Source organism: Electrona antarctica, assembly GCF_951216825.1.
Source record: "Electrona antarctica genome assembly, chromosome: 12".
Lineage (NCBI taxonomy): Eukaryota > Metazoa > Chordata > Actinopteri > Myctophiformes > Myctophidae > Electrona > Electrona antarctica.
The window spans coordinates 43,839,803-43,852,919 of record NC_136793.1 but is presented as its reverse complement, the minus strand read 5'-3'; the positions used below and the strand labels follow the sequence as shown (position 1 = coordinate 43,852,919).

Below are 13,117 nucleotides of genomic sequence, written 5' to 3'. Positions count from 1 at the left end.
TTTAATTTTGAAACTGTGGTGTTATAGCAATACAATAATGGTCATCATGTGCACACTGCACATCTACGACACTTAACAGCACACCAATACCAATGTTTTTGTACTTGAATACAAGCTTTATTGTTGTTCATGTTGTGAAATATTAGGCTGCATGTGTGTCTAATAAACATTGACATTTCTCTTTAGCAACCAAACACTCAGTGAAGCTGTTACAATATCCCATAATGCACTGATTCTCCAAGTTCAGAAAGCACAGAAACGCGACCACTACGTTACCATTCTGAGTGAGTTTGGTGGAGACGGTGAGTGTGGAGATCTGGAAGCTGTCTTTAGTCACAGGAATCACTCCCGAGTGGTGATACTGCTTCCCCGTCTGTCTCTCTCTCTCCGCCACCTCAGCCCAGGTCCCTGGCAGGGTGACATACGCCTTTGCATCCTCTGCCTTTTTCACGTCAACCTGAGAAAAAGTCATAAAATAGGAAATGAATCTTGAAACCTACATTGATCGTTGGAGACTAATTTGATATTTATTGATTGAGTGGGAGATTCATGCATAATCCATGCACACACTGTCAGCTTGTCAAACGTGCCATTTTGTGTGCAGTACTGTACTGTATATAAATAAAGCCAATAAACTATCTACTCTAGTCTATTTTAAAGAGCTCAGCCTATTAAAATGTATTCAGTACACAAATGTAATTAGCTAATCTTGCAGGCACAACTACCTTGTAGACGATGAGGTCATGCCTGCCATCTCTCAGTGTGGTGCCATCTCCCTTCATGAGACGGACAAAGGCCATCCCAAAGGGCTTCTCAGATTTGTCCCTGGCTAAAGGGAATACAGGAACATCAGAGGAGAACACGACCGACCACCAACAGGTTTCTGCCATAGCTAACCACCACTTTAACTACTGTGACATTAATGCTGAAGTCTGGATATGTTGTGATTATGAACCTACTTGACCGTGATATGAGATATAATACGATATATGAATGTTGTACTTAAGTGTTTTTATTGAAAAATATAAATAAAAGTGGGGGAAAAAAATAATAATAATACTATGCTGATAAATCTCTCTGACAAATAGGAAACTCACAGTCCTGGGATGATCGGTGCCGAAACATCACCCTCAGGTGACAGCGGCACACATCCTCAATGGGTATCGTCACCTTGCAAGGGCAGGAAAGTTAAGTGGGATTGAGAAAAACGTGGATGTTTTTAAATTATTATTATGAGAAGCATGTTCTGTACCACTAACTTCCCCAGACGATTATTACATTACATTACAAATCCATTTGGGGAAGTAATAGGTAAGCTTGAGACATTCTGTGGGGTGCTTCTTACAGTTGGAGGCCATCGATAATTGTCCTTTTCTTTTTGCTGAGGTTTGCGTGATCTGCGCAAAAGGACAGTTAACCCATTTTGGGCGGTAACCCCTTTTGGTGTTTTAAACATTATGTTATAATTTAGCTATTGAAAAATAGCAGATCTACAAGCTCATAGCGCGCCACCGAGTGGCGCGCTACGAGCGGCGCGCTACGAGCTTGTAGGTCTGCTATTTTTGAAAAATCGTGAAAATATTTATTTCAGAAAACTGGAGGATTTAGAAGGATTTTTAAAACTTTTGAGGTCAGGCCTAAATGGGTCAAATGATAAGGGACAATATCGGTGGCACCCAACTGTATGTAGAGTATGAAAACACACGTGTCCGTCCGTCCTGGACATAGGCTTACCTTCACCGTTTCATTCCAACATGGCTGCTTCACCTGGTAGTAAATGACAGACTTGTACTCCGAGATCCCATCATACCCAGCCCCAGGAAATATTGCTTTCTACAAGAGAAGGGAAGGATAACATATTTACACAATAAACCACCGGGTGTACTGTCGGACAGTATGTCACATAAAGATAGTTGAAAGAACAAATATACATACTGTACATGATGGTAAAGTAAAGTAAAGAGCAGCCTATAAATTAGTGTTTCACTGTCCATCAACACAGGCTCTGGCATCTCACCTCCATAGGATTGCCTTCCTCGTCGTGCACACTCACAATGACCTCAACATTTTTGGGTGTCTTCTTTTTTCCACGGTCAAACTCTCCTTGCAGCAAAGTCACATAGATATCATTCCTCACAATTCCTGAAGAAGGAGAAATGGACACTTATAGCAGATTGTATTTATTTATAAAATGCGTTGCAGTGCATCCATCATGTAGATTTCCGTTGCATGACACCGGCGTGTATTTAGGTGCAAGTATTTAGGTGGGCATGCAGAGGTTTTCTTTCAAGGTTACGAGAGTACCCTCAAGATTTATGAACCCTTACACACACAACTACAATACACATCTCCCTTGTCTCTGCAGCAACAACGTTGCACACACCTGGAAGGATAATTTCAGGGAATCCCATCTTCCTGACGATGGCCGTGGTGCGATCCACAAAGTGAGGGTAGTCCTTCCTGACCTGGACAAGATCACCAGGGAGGAGTTTCAAGGTCACAAACAGCCCTGTCAGGGACACGTAAGGAAATTCAATGAGCCAGAAACACAAAGGATATATACTATATGCAGCCTCATGTACAACCATTTATCTTCCCCAAACAAGACACTTCAGGTAGCGAGGCCTTCTGTATTCAGAGGGGACACGGTGACGGTGTGAACGCCTGTCCTTTACCCTGGCCTTTGTGATTGACCTCCCGAGTGGCAATCACTTTGTTGAAGACAGCAGCAAGAGGCTCGTTCTCTCCAATGACACGAGATGGGATGAGCGGAGACATGATGAGCTGCCTCTGACGGATGTAGGTTTCCATAGCGATCCTGTGGAGAGGAGGATGGAACGAGAGAGAGACAGAGAAATCAGCTGTCAACTTGCCTGACGGGTGACAACCAAATGAACGGTTACAGCTGCATTTGCAAGGCAACAGCTGGGAAATCTAGGTCTCTGGAGTCCTGACAAGCTGTGACATTGCTCCCCCGGCCCAACACTGTTTTCACTTTAAGTGAGGACTGTAGAACCTTGTTTTCACTGCCACCGTGGGAGATGTCTGGAGAAGTCAAATGTTTGGAGAGTACTGTGCATAATTGCTCAAAATACCAAGGGCCCTATATTTGCCAAATAACCCTTAAACTTATTTGCCTTTTTTAAGTGGTGCAACCACTTCATTAAGGAGCTATGTGTGTCTGTTCCTGGCTGGGTCTCTGGGTCCCTGGCTGGGTCTGTTCGAAATATACGAAAATAGCGTTTGGTTTGTTTTCACAACCAAGTGTCACTGTTGCGCAGCCTAACACACACACACTAACTGTATATATGATGATTTCGGGTGTGACAGTACAGTACAGTAGAGGGACCCCCCACACTGGAACTGTAATTTCTCGGGCCGGCTCCCTGGGCGCGTTCCTGGGGGTCTGGATGTACCGAGGACCCCTACACGCTAACTGTCATTTCTCGACCGTTTCAGACGGTCGCGGCTCGCCGGAACCGGACCGGCACCCTGGGTGCGTTCCTGTGGGTCTGGAAGTTCCGGGGACCCCCTGGGGACCGCCACAAGGAGTTGCACCACTTACTTCACACAGGTGTGATTTTTACTATTTTCAAAACATTTCAAAATTGTTCAACTAGCTGATCTACATCGACACTTTGTGAGCTTGTAGATTGGCTATGTGAACTATTCAAAAATTTAAAAAAGGTAAAGAAGGTTAGGGATAAGGGGTATCACACTGGCGAAAATAGGGCCCCGTGTGGTAGGGTGCGCCGATAGCTGACCGGATGAGTCTGTCGACTACATAATCACAACTCCCCTGGTGCGACTGCTGCAGACCTGCGTTTCATGACGTCCCCCCCCTCTCAACCCTCAGCTTCTGCTCTCTACACTACCCTATTCTATACAAAGTGGTTGGTTTAACTTCTACATTAAAAGGATGTCGTTTTGGGCACTGAGGGCAGAGTGATTAAGGCACGCATCACATATGGGCTCTGATGCAGCCTGACAGCGAGTTGTGGGTTCGATTCCCGAGCCCGACGGACCATTGCTGCGTGTGCCTCTCCACGACTCTTTCCCCGTTTCCTGTCATTACTTTACTTCCTTATTTGTTTATTTCGACGGGACATTACATATAAATGCAACGTAAATACACCAGATTTAGCAAAGATTCTAGTTTACATACACAGTCCCCACACAAAACATAAAAACAAAACAGGCAGACAGTGAAACACGTTACACTTGTAAACAAAGCCTAAAAACATACATGCTGTACAAGAACAATGTACAAAGGTATAAAGTGCATCTACAACACCGTTTTATAGGGCAATACAGATTTGTAACTAAAGTAACATGTGCATAAGGTGCACTATCGCTTTCAAGAAATACAGGATAGACTATTAGACTATACATGGTCACAGGTTTGGTTGTTGTATAACCATTTTTTTAAATATTTTTTTTTATCCCACACGATTTTTGTAACCCATTTTTCACCCCTGTGTCAATTATCTAATGTGATCCTGGGCTCTACACACTCTCCGCCAACCTAGTCCCCATATATGGGGGACATGGGGAGAGCAACGGACTTGAACTCATGCTTCCTTCATGCCTGAGTGTGCAAGTTGCTCCTTTAGACCTGACAGGGGGGAGTTTCCCTGGTTGGACGTAGCGCATGGAAGGAACACGTTATTCCAACCAGTTCCTTTCCCCTCCATCAGCCACCCCGGCTGGCCAGGGGGAGGTAGTTTAGAGACCAGGATTACCATTGTTTTGATTGAATTTATAGGATGGAAATGAAGTACAATCTCATATGGTCAAAGGTAGATTACACCACTGTACTATCAATAATGAAATTACTATGTTGTAAAGAAAAACCAATAAACTAAAATGTGTTTAAAAATAATAATAATAATAATAAAGGCAGAAAACCTCCAAAATATCTTACAAAATAAATAAAACAATAAAAGTATTAAGGAAGATATTGATGTTTTTCTCCCCGCCTCGCCCATTTCTTTCATCACTCTTCCTACTTAAATTCCCTCTTCCCAGCTTTGTTTTGTTTAAAATGTGAAACTTTATTTCACTTCTTCATAATGTAATATAATCTGAATATCTCAGATATATTACAAAATGTAAATTTTCTAAAACTAAATGACTTTTTCAGGAAACAAAGCAATAATGCCTGAAAGTTTGTATTGTGACTTTATATATTGTCAGATACTTGCATGTGTTGCATGTATTATCACCACTTTACCCCAATCCAAGTGGTCCAGCTGACAATGGATCTCTAAGCTGCTCTGCTGCTGCAGGGGAGAGGGCGAAACCAGCTAACTCCACCCCCTCAGGTGGAGTTAGCTGGTTTTGTAATACTTTGTGTCAGGTGAAACCACCTGACTAATGAAAGCTCATGAAAACTAGACGACCTGTTCTAGCCCTAGTCATACTGATCTGATTGGCTCCTCTGGCTCCTCACCAAGCAACGGCAAAGCTACCCTCTGGCCAATGGGAAGGGGAGAGGCAAATATCCCTGGCAGCCACACAGGCTGCAGAAAGAGAGCAACGCAGCAGAGAAGCATGCTCACACTCACAGGGTGACGGGGAAGGAACTAAGAGCTCACCCCAACACAGTGCAGGGGGAGAACACAACGGAGACAGCGCACGGAAACAACGGCCACGAGGCTCGAGGTTGTGACAAACAGTCATGTTACTAAAATAATAATCGTACTACTGTATATGAGGGGGGTGGGGGGTTCACAACGGAGACAGCGCACGCAAACAACGGCCGTGATGCGCTGGGTTGTGACACATAAACATACACGCAATAATCCTAATATAGGGGGGGGGAACACAACGGAGACAGCGCTTCTTTCACCTGACAAATATCACTGTGATCATTTCTTGTTTAATACTTTTCATTGGTTCAATGTTTTTTTTTAACCAACACACAGATGTAAAGGGGGTTCAATAGCGTTGATTTATAAAAAAGAAAAAAAAGGGGGTGAAAATAGCTGAAAATGGAGTTGCATGGTTTCTGCCCGACTGCGACGATATGCAGCATATCAGCTAACGCAAAAAAACTAATTTGGCACCAAATGAAACATAACATCTGGAAGTTTGATAAGGTTTCCTGTGTTACCTCATCTCGGTTCTTCTGTACTCATTACAGAAGAAATATGCTACTCTTACCAACTGTCAATTGTTATATAACAGAAATGAGATGTACTAAGCCAGGACATTTTGATTGTGTATGTTGATTACAATGAAATACTGCTAAATTATTGTATTCAAATTTTAACATCACTTCATGATTTCAGATGGTATGTAAAAACTATCATAAAATCTAAAAATATTGTAAATAAATAATGAAGATTGAATGAATGGTTTATGATGGTAAATAAAAGTGGTAGTGAAAATAAAAATGGATGATAACAAACTTTAGATGTCAAGACTCAATGAAAATCCTTTGCTTGTGGTCCAGTGATAAAATATGCCACACCTCCTCCACCACCTGACAAACAGCTGCTAGGAGGGCAGATGGCTTTGAAGCTTGCACAATATATCTTGAAATAAGATATAAGTAACTTGCATAAGTTGCATAGAATATTTAAAACCTCAAAAACATACTGTACAGAGCTCAGATCATTGGGTCCTTTGTTTTCTTCCTATACAGTATAGTATATCTTGAAATAAGATATAAGTAACTTGCATAGCATATTTAAAACCTCATAAACATATACTGTACTACAGAGCTCACATCATTGTGTCCTTTGTTTTTTTCCTATACAGTTAACAGGCACCATACATACAGTAACAGGCACCACATCGCTAAGTACTTGTCCTCATGTTAACATAAGCATGAGCAGTCTATGACAATATTGAATCGGTCTTGATTTTGTCGACTAATACTACGACGAAAAGATGGAAACTAAATTAAAACTAAGCTATGACTAAATATATTGACAATTTCGTCAACAAAAAGGAACTAGACTAAAATGTTAGGAAGGGACTAGTGGACAAGAGATCCAGTATAGGTAAAAGACACAAGTCATTATACACTTGGTTGCATGCGGAAAATAGCAGATCTACAAGCTCATGTGTCGCACTGCGACCCGTGTGTGTAAAATCAGGCATCAAGGCCCTCCAAAATACATTTTAGTCGACTAAAACTAGACTAACACTAAAACATTCCAGGTGACTAAAATGTGACTAAAACAAAATTAAAACTATTCAAGAGACTATGGGCCATATTTTGCGTGTCTTAAGTACCAGGTCTTATGACTTAACTTAAGACCTGGAGGCGTGGTCAATGCTGTTTGGCCACTCAGAATAGCCAAATGGCATTGATCACGCCTCCAGGTCTTAAGTTAAGTAATAAGACCTGGTACTTAAGACACGCATAATAGGGCCCTATGACTAAAATTAAAATTTGCTGTCAAAAACACTGAGTGAAGGACTCACTGCTGAAATGGGATGAAATGCTGCTTGTCCTCATCGTCTGTTTTCCCATGGGCGATATCTGTAATGTCCATCACTGTGAGGGGAAAACAATAATACATTTGAAGCACCATGGTACCATCGGCTTTTGTCAGTTGATGGCTGTCAAGGAAGAGTTAATTTGCCTGGTCCAATACAATTCACCTATTAGGTACTACTGCTATTGCTGACAACTACTATTGCTGCATATGATTTGACTTCCATATCCATAAAATACATATATAGTCAAATCCAGCGGTGTATTTCCATTGCGGTCCTTTCATATGTATGAACACATTATGTAGTGATGCAAGATGTGAGTGACGCACGCACGCACGCACGCACGCACTCAAGTCTACGCACCCAATGGCCAACCCAAGCACCCATAGGTACAAGAAAATGTCCTTGTGGTACAAGTGTGCCTTCCACACTGGAGGTAGGGGGTACCGTATGATATTTTATATATTTTTTTAGTTTTTTCAACAGCAATTAGAGACTGTAGTTTCTGTACCCCTGGGGGTACCCAAATCTGATTTTGGATCTCATTCACCTGTTGCCTAGCACCAGAGGGTGCATACAGCCAAAAAACAGACAGACTGAAATACCCTGATCCTCTGCTGCAATGGATAATGCTTCTAAATTGTTGATTCCAGCCAGGATTTTTTTCTGGCATATTTCTTTCCTGGCTAAGAATAATGGGAGTTGCTTATTTCTTACTGGTCCTGGTCTCAATTCATTTAAAAAGGGACACAGCAAAGGAAATTATTTTCTCATCTAGCCCATTAATCTTCCACCCGAAAATATAAAGAGGGCTGCTAAACTCATTTCCACTGACTCTGTTTCCAAAGCAGCGTTAAGGCATTTTATACATCAGAAAATTAAGCAGGTGTGCCAATTTTATCTAGCACACTGATTCTTTGTCTTTTTGTAGGGTATAAATTCAACCATCGTGAGTCTATAAAAAGTATAGACATCACGGCCACTTTTGGTTGGTTGGTCGGTCAGTCTGCCTGAGAGCTTGTTGTCACAGCTGCTTGTTTATCTTGTGCGTTATAAACATGACATACAAAAACAAAAGAAGTCACATCACGCCCACAGACAGACAGACAGACCCTCTTATAGTAGGCTAGATTCCAGCAGAACCATGTCATAAAAAACTATGAATCTTACCAGCAACACCAAATGGTCTTCTTAGGCCTCCAGTGTGTTTTTTGCCTTCTTTGAGCTCCATGCAGCCCACTCTGATGATCTGACACACTAGGAACAGGCGTTGTCTGATGAGGTCACTGCTGCTCAGGTCCTGGATAAAGTGAACAACCACAGGTGTGGTGAATTGGGGACCCACAGCACATTCAAGGACAAAATGCAGGGTATTCAACCAACAGGTGCTTAGACATATTGCCCAATAGGTACAGTATTAAATCACTATAATGCTTTCAGGCAGTGTGACATTATAGTTTAGTTGTAGTTGTAGCACCCTGGTACCCCAGAAGTGCTTTGGCTGTATGAAAAAAATAGGCAAATGTATTGCTTCTCAAATTGATTTATGTTTGAACAGATTTTGGGTGTTAGTAAAAGTCTTGACCTATACCAAATAAACAATTTGATCATTGTTGTCTAAATTAATTTTGTTTAACAGCAATCACATTTTATGATCGACTATTTCCAGGTAGTAAATAGGGGGTTTATCCATTTATTATTCTTGAGTAGTGCTTGGATGTGCCGTCCATACAGAGCAGACAAGAGCAGAAACCTGCTTTGGCAGCATATTGATTCAAAAATCAAAGATGTGCCATGAATGTAAGAATTTCAGTGACAAAATGTAATAACAATTGCCTTTTGTAATGGATTTCTGGCTGTCCAGCTATTGCTTTGTAGCGTAGCAGATCAGTGAGTGCAGACTAACTACAGTCAGGAGCGTGAGAATTGGTTACCGTGAATAGTGCAGGCAGATTGTTGAGTTTCTCAATTTCTTTAGGCATGCCCATACTGTCCCAGCGCACCAGGAAGTTCTCACTGCACGAATTTCAATCACAAGCACAGTTAGGCATCTGCTTTTCTAATACATATTTTAACCTTAAGAAGAGGAAATGCAATATGTGAATAGAAGTTTTTACAAGAAGAATAAATTACAAATAAATCTAAATCTGAAACTAAAGCCAAATAAAACTGTAACTAAGCAAATCTCAGATTGATGGTGGAATGGAAGGGTAAAGATGGACACAACCTGACCTGATGAACTCAGAATGGTCAGGGTCATAGAGAGACATGAGCAGCTCTGCATCCTCTCCAATGTTGCACACAAAGTTCTTCAAGTTCATCAGAAGACTGTAGGTGTGCACAGTACTAAAGAGGGACTGACGCCTCATCTCCAGGTTCTGCAGTCGTGTCTGCAAAAGACCAAAGACACACAGGTGTATGGGTATAAATGTTCACATGGATAGACACACCAATGTGTTGGGAGTGAAGTGACAGAGGTTATCACTGAAAAACAATCATGCCTTCTCCTCTTGTATCCTGTCATCAATACTGCGGGATGCGGTCTCATGGGCCCGGAACAGACTGACTGTGCTGGTGCTGTCTTGATCCATCGTGTTCCCCGATTCATCTCGTACAACCAGGTCCAGCCCCAGAATCCTGAGCATCAAAACACAGGCTTATCTGGTGCACCGCAATTCATGTTATTCATTAAAAACCTATGTCGGAATGCATTTCGGTGCAGCACAAGAAGAAAGCAATAGGCTTCATACCTGTTTCCATAATCAATCTTTGCGGTGACTTTCTTCTTAAGCTCTACAAGGTCATCCTTGGGGAGTGTGCCTGACACTATCTGAGATCGATACTCAATGAGACTATATGCCATCTGCTGAACACCCCTGAACAGCGTAGTCTTGTTGGTCTGTCAGATAAACAGGCCACATGCTATGCATTAACAAACCACCATCACAGAGAAGAGCCCTGGTATCAAAGTAGAAAACATCAAGGGTGTGCATATGATGAAAGTAGCAGTAGCAATTTGGGGTGGTGGGGAAATAGAGATAATCTGCACATACCACATAGAGTTTGTGCCATATCTGTGCCCATTCCCTCAGAGTGGCCCCCAGCTCCTGCACCAGGGGTAAATCTGCCGGGATAATTATTTCCTGCTGGCTACCGGCCAGAAAGAGAATAATACGATATTGGAAAAGTGGTCCATCATTCACAAATCACGTCATATCATTTGGATAGACTCTGGACACATTTCTATTCTATACATGATAAATAGTTGATCGTTTTCCCTGCTAAAAGCCAACAAAAGCATTACTGAGGCCTTGCTGATTATAATTACAAGCGCAGCATAATGTTATTGCCAAAGTGACGAGGTGGAGCGGAGCAAACGCAAAGTGGATTATCATCACTGTGTCGTCTTATTTAGTGATCACTGAGCTCACCCGATTCCCTCAACTCTCGCCTCTTTCAGGTGGATGTAGGAACCTGGGAAAATACCCTGAGGAGTGAGGACAGATGGAATGTACAGTATTCAGAAACAAAAAGGAAATCTAGATAACAATGCTCATTTTGTTATGAGACCACTTGCCCATTAAAATCCTCTGTTCGTTTGGTTAAATGAACACTTTTGATAACACTCTGTTTCACTAATAATGGCTTCCATACCTTCTGCGATTTGTCCCGTAGCGTGTATCCTCTGTACCACCCTGAGGAGAAATGGAAAAGTTTGATAGGTTGACAGCTTGACAGCGATATATTAACATTACAGCAACAGGGAAGGGGTAAAAGAGAGAGAGATGCAGACACATTTTATGTAATGCTTAAAGGAGTAGTTCAACCCAAATGAAAACAAAAACAAACCAAAAAGCCTTGAATTTATGGAGTTTTTTTGTCCCATCCCTGAGCCAATAATCAGTCAAGGAGACTCAGTAGGAGACTCTTTGAGTACTTTCATGGTCATAAAATGATTGGGTTAGAAATGTGACAAAAACAAAAGTCTCAGTCAATTCAAAGAGTCATGGGGTATGTAATTGATAGCATCTTTGGGTACTTAGAAAAGTGCTATACAAATTAGAGATATTATTATTATTATAATATACTACTCCTTTAATAGATTCATCACACCGCTGGTTGGCTCGCCATAGTTTTCTGTGTCAGTTCGCTGGTGTAAGGAACGAAGGGATATGTTGGGGCCTGTTAACGGCACATGCTTGCTCACCTTCAAATGTCTCAAGTATGTGCACAGTGTCTCCCACTTGTAGACACAGCTCCTGCTGGCCTCTGGGATCATAATTGTAGATTGCTATGGGAGAAAGAAAAAGCACGACTGTCTTATTATGTAAACAACATACGAAGAGATTGCTAAAAAGAAAGGCCTCGGGTGACAGCAAATGAAAGCAAATGAACCAATGAATGGCTTTAGAATTCCAATACTCCAGAGTTCAGAGAAGAGGGGATTTGCTTGTCCCGATTGCAATTAGGCTAGATTGCTTCATTTGTGCATGAGATGATGCAGCGTCTTGCCATCTTCTGACAGTACTGTATTTTGCCTGCTGCTTTCTCCCACTACAGTATCAAAGCTATTGACTCCCCGTATGGTCTTATATTCAACCAGTGTTACAGTTTTTATGCCTCCGCTGGCGAAAGCCATGGCATTATGTTTTCAGGCTGTACATCTGCCCCAGCCTCGTGAACGTGATATATCAGGAACGCTTTTAGGGACTTTCTTCACATTTTGCAGAAACATCCACTTGGACTCGAGGATAAACGTATATGCAGCGAGCCGTGCACTTGCACTACATAATTGTCTCCACCAGGCCGAAGGCATGGGGAGAGAGTATGTTTTGCACTCCGTAGGCATGGGGAGAGAGTATGTTTTGCACTCCGTCCGTGTGTCCGTCCTTCCTTCCGTCCTTCCTTCCGTCCTTCCGTCCGTCTGTGAACAGCTAATCTCCGGCACCGTTAACCCGGTCGATGCCAAACTTTGCACACACACTCCCTGGATGCCAACGATGAACCTCTGCCCCACATTTTCCAGAACGGCCTGTTATAGCGCCACCATGAGGCAGCTTTTCACATTTTTTTTACCTAAAACTGCACCGATCTGCGTGAAACGTTGCATGCACACTCCCTAGAGGCCAAGGACAAACCTTTTACCTGCATTTTCCGCATCTGCCTTTTATAGCGCCACCAGGAGGCCGACTTTTGTAAAACACATTTTTTGATATTACTCCTCCAGATTCTGTCCAAAAATCTCACAAATAGTTACACAGTATCTCTATGGTCATGTGCTCAAGTCGGATCTGTCTGATATTTCATATTCCATCCTAATTGCCTATAATTGGCTTTCACAGTTTGCAAGATTGCCCCGTTTTGAACAATAGCCTCAAATCATGAACGCAGCATGCAATTTACGTGAAATCTTTCACACATTTTCTTACTAGGCTGAGGAATATATCGCACCCTTTTCACATTGGCCTGTTATAGCGCCACCAACAGGTTGATTTTTGCAAAACACATTTTTGGAACAAAATGCCTCAAATCGGTACACATGATCTCTGTAGTCATGTGATCAAGACGAGTCTGTTGGATTTCTCAGATTGTACACTGATTGGCTAAGATTACATCCAAAGTTTTCAGGAGTGGCCCGTTTTGTACAAAATGCTGCACATGTCCT

The 13,117-nt window shown here is 42.1% G+C and overlaps 1 protein-coding gene across 2 annotated transcripts in view; it reads right to left on the bottom strand.

Moving 5' to 3' along the window:
* dock5 (dedicator of cytokinesis 5) overlaps nucleotides 1-13,117 on the bottom strand; it is a 54,538-nt gene that overhangs the window by 30,727 nt on the left and 10,694 nt on the right. For both annotated transcript variants that reach the window (XM_079516507.1, XM_079516508.1), the window contains exons 2-18: nucleotides 11,660-11,743; nucleotides 11,107-11,147; nucleotides 10,884-10,939; nucleotides 10,506-10,602; nucleotides 10,203-10,351; nucleotides 9,954-10,089; nucleotides 9,685-9,842; nucleotides 9,387-9,468; nucleotides 8,623-8,752; nucleotides 7,438-7,510; nucleotides 2,676-2,818; nucleotides 2,384-2,509; nucleotides 2,018-2,142; nucleotides 1,735-1,833; nucleotides 1,098-1,170; nucleotides 726-829; nucleotides 277-457 (exon numbers count right to left, since the gene is read on the bottom strand). In XM_079516507.1, coding sequence (XP_079372633.1) covers nucleotides 277-457; nucleotides 726-829; nucleotides 1,098-1,170; nucleotides 1,735-1,833; nucleotides 2,018-2,142; nucleotides 2,384-2,509; nucleotides 2,676-2,818; nucleotides 7,438-7,510; nucleotides 8,623-8,752; nucleotides 9,387-9,468; nucleotides 9,685-9,842; nucleotides 9,954-10,089; nucleotides 10,203-10,351; nucleotides 10,506-10,602; nucleotides 10,884-10,939; nucleotides 11,107-11,147; nucleotides 11,660-11,743 — 1,857 coding nt within the window. The remainder of the gene's footprint in view (nucleotides 1-276; nucleotides 458-725; nucleotides 830-1,097; nucleotides 1,171-1,734; nucleotides 1,834-2,017; nucleotides 2,143-2,383; nucleotides 2,510-2,675; nucleotides 2,819-7,437; nucleotides 7,511-8,622; nucleotides 8,753-9,386; nucleotides 9,469-9,684; nucleotides 9,843-9,953; nucleotides 10,090-10,202; nucleotides 10,352-10,505; nucleotides 10,603-10,883; nucleotides 10,940-11,106; nucleotides 11,148-11,659; nucleotides 11,744-13,117) is intronic.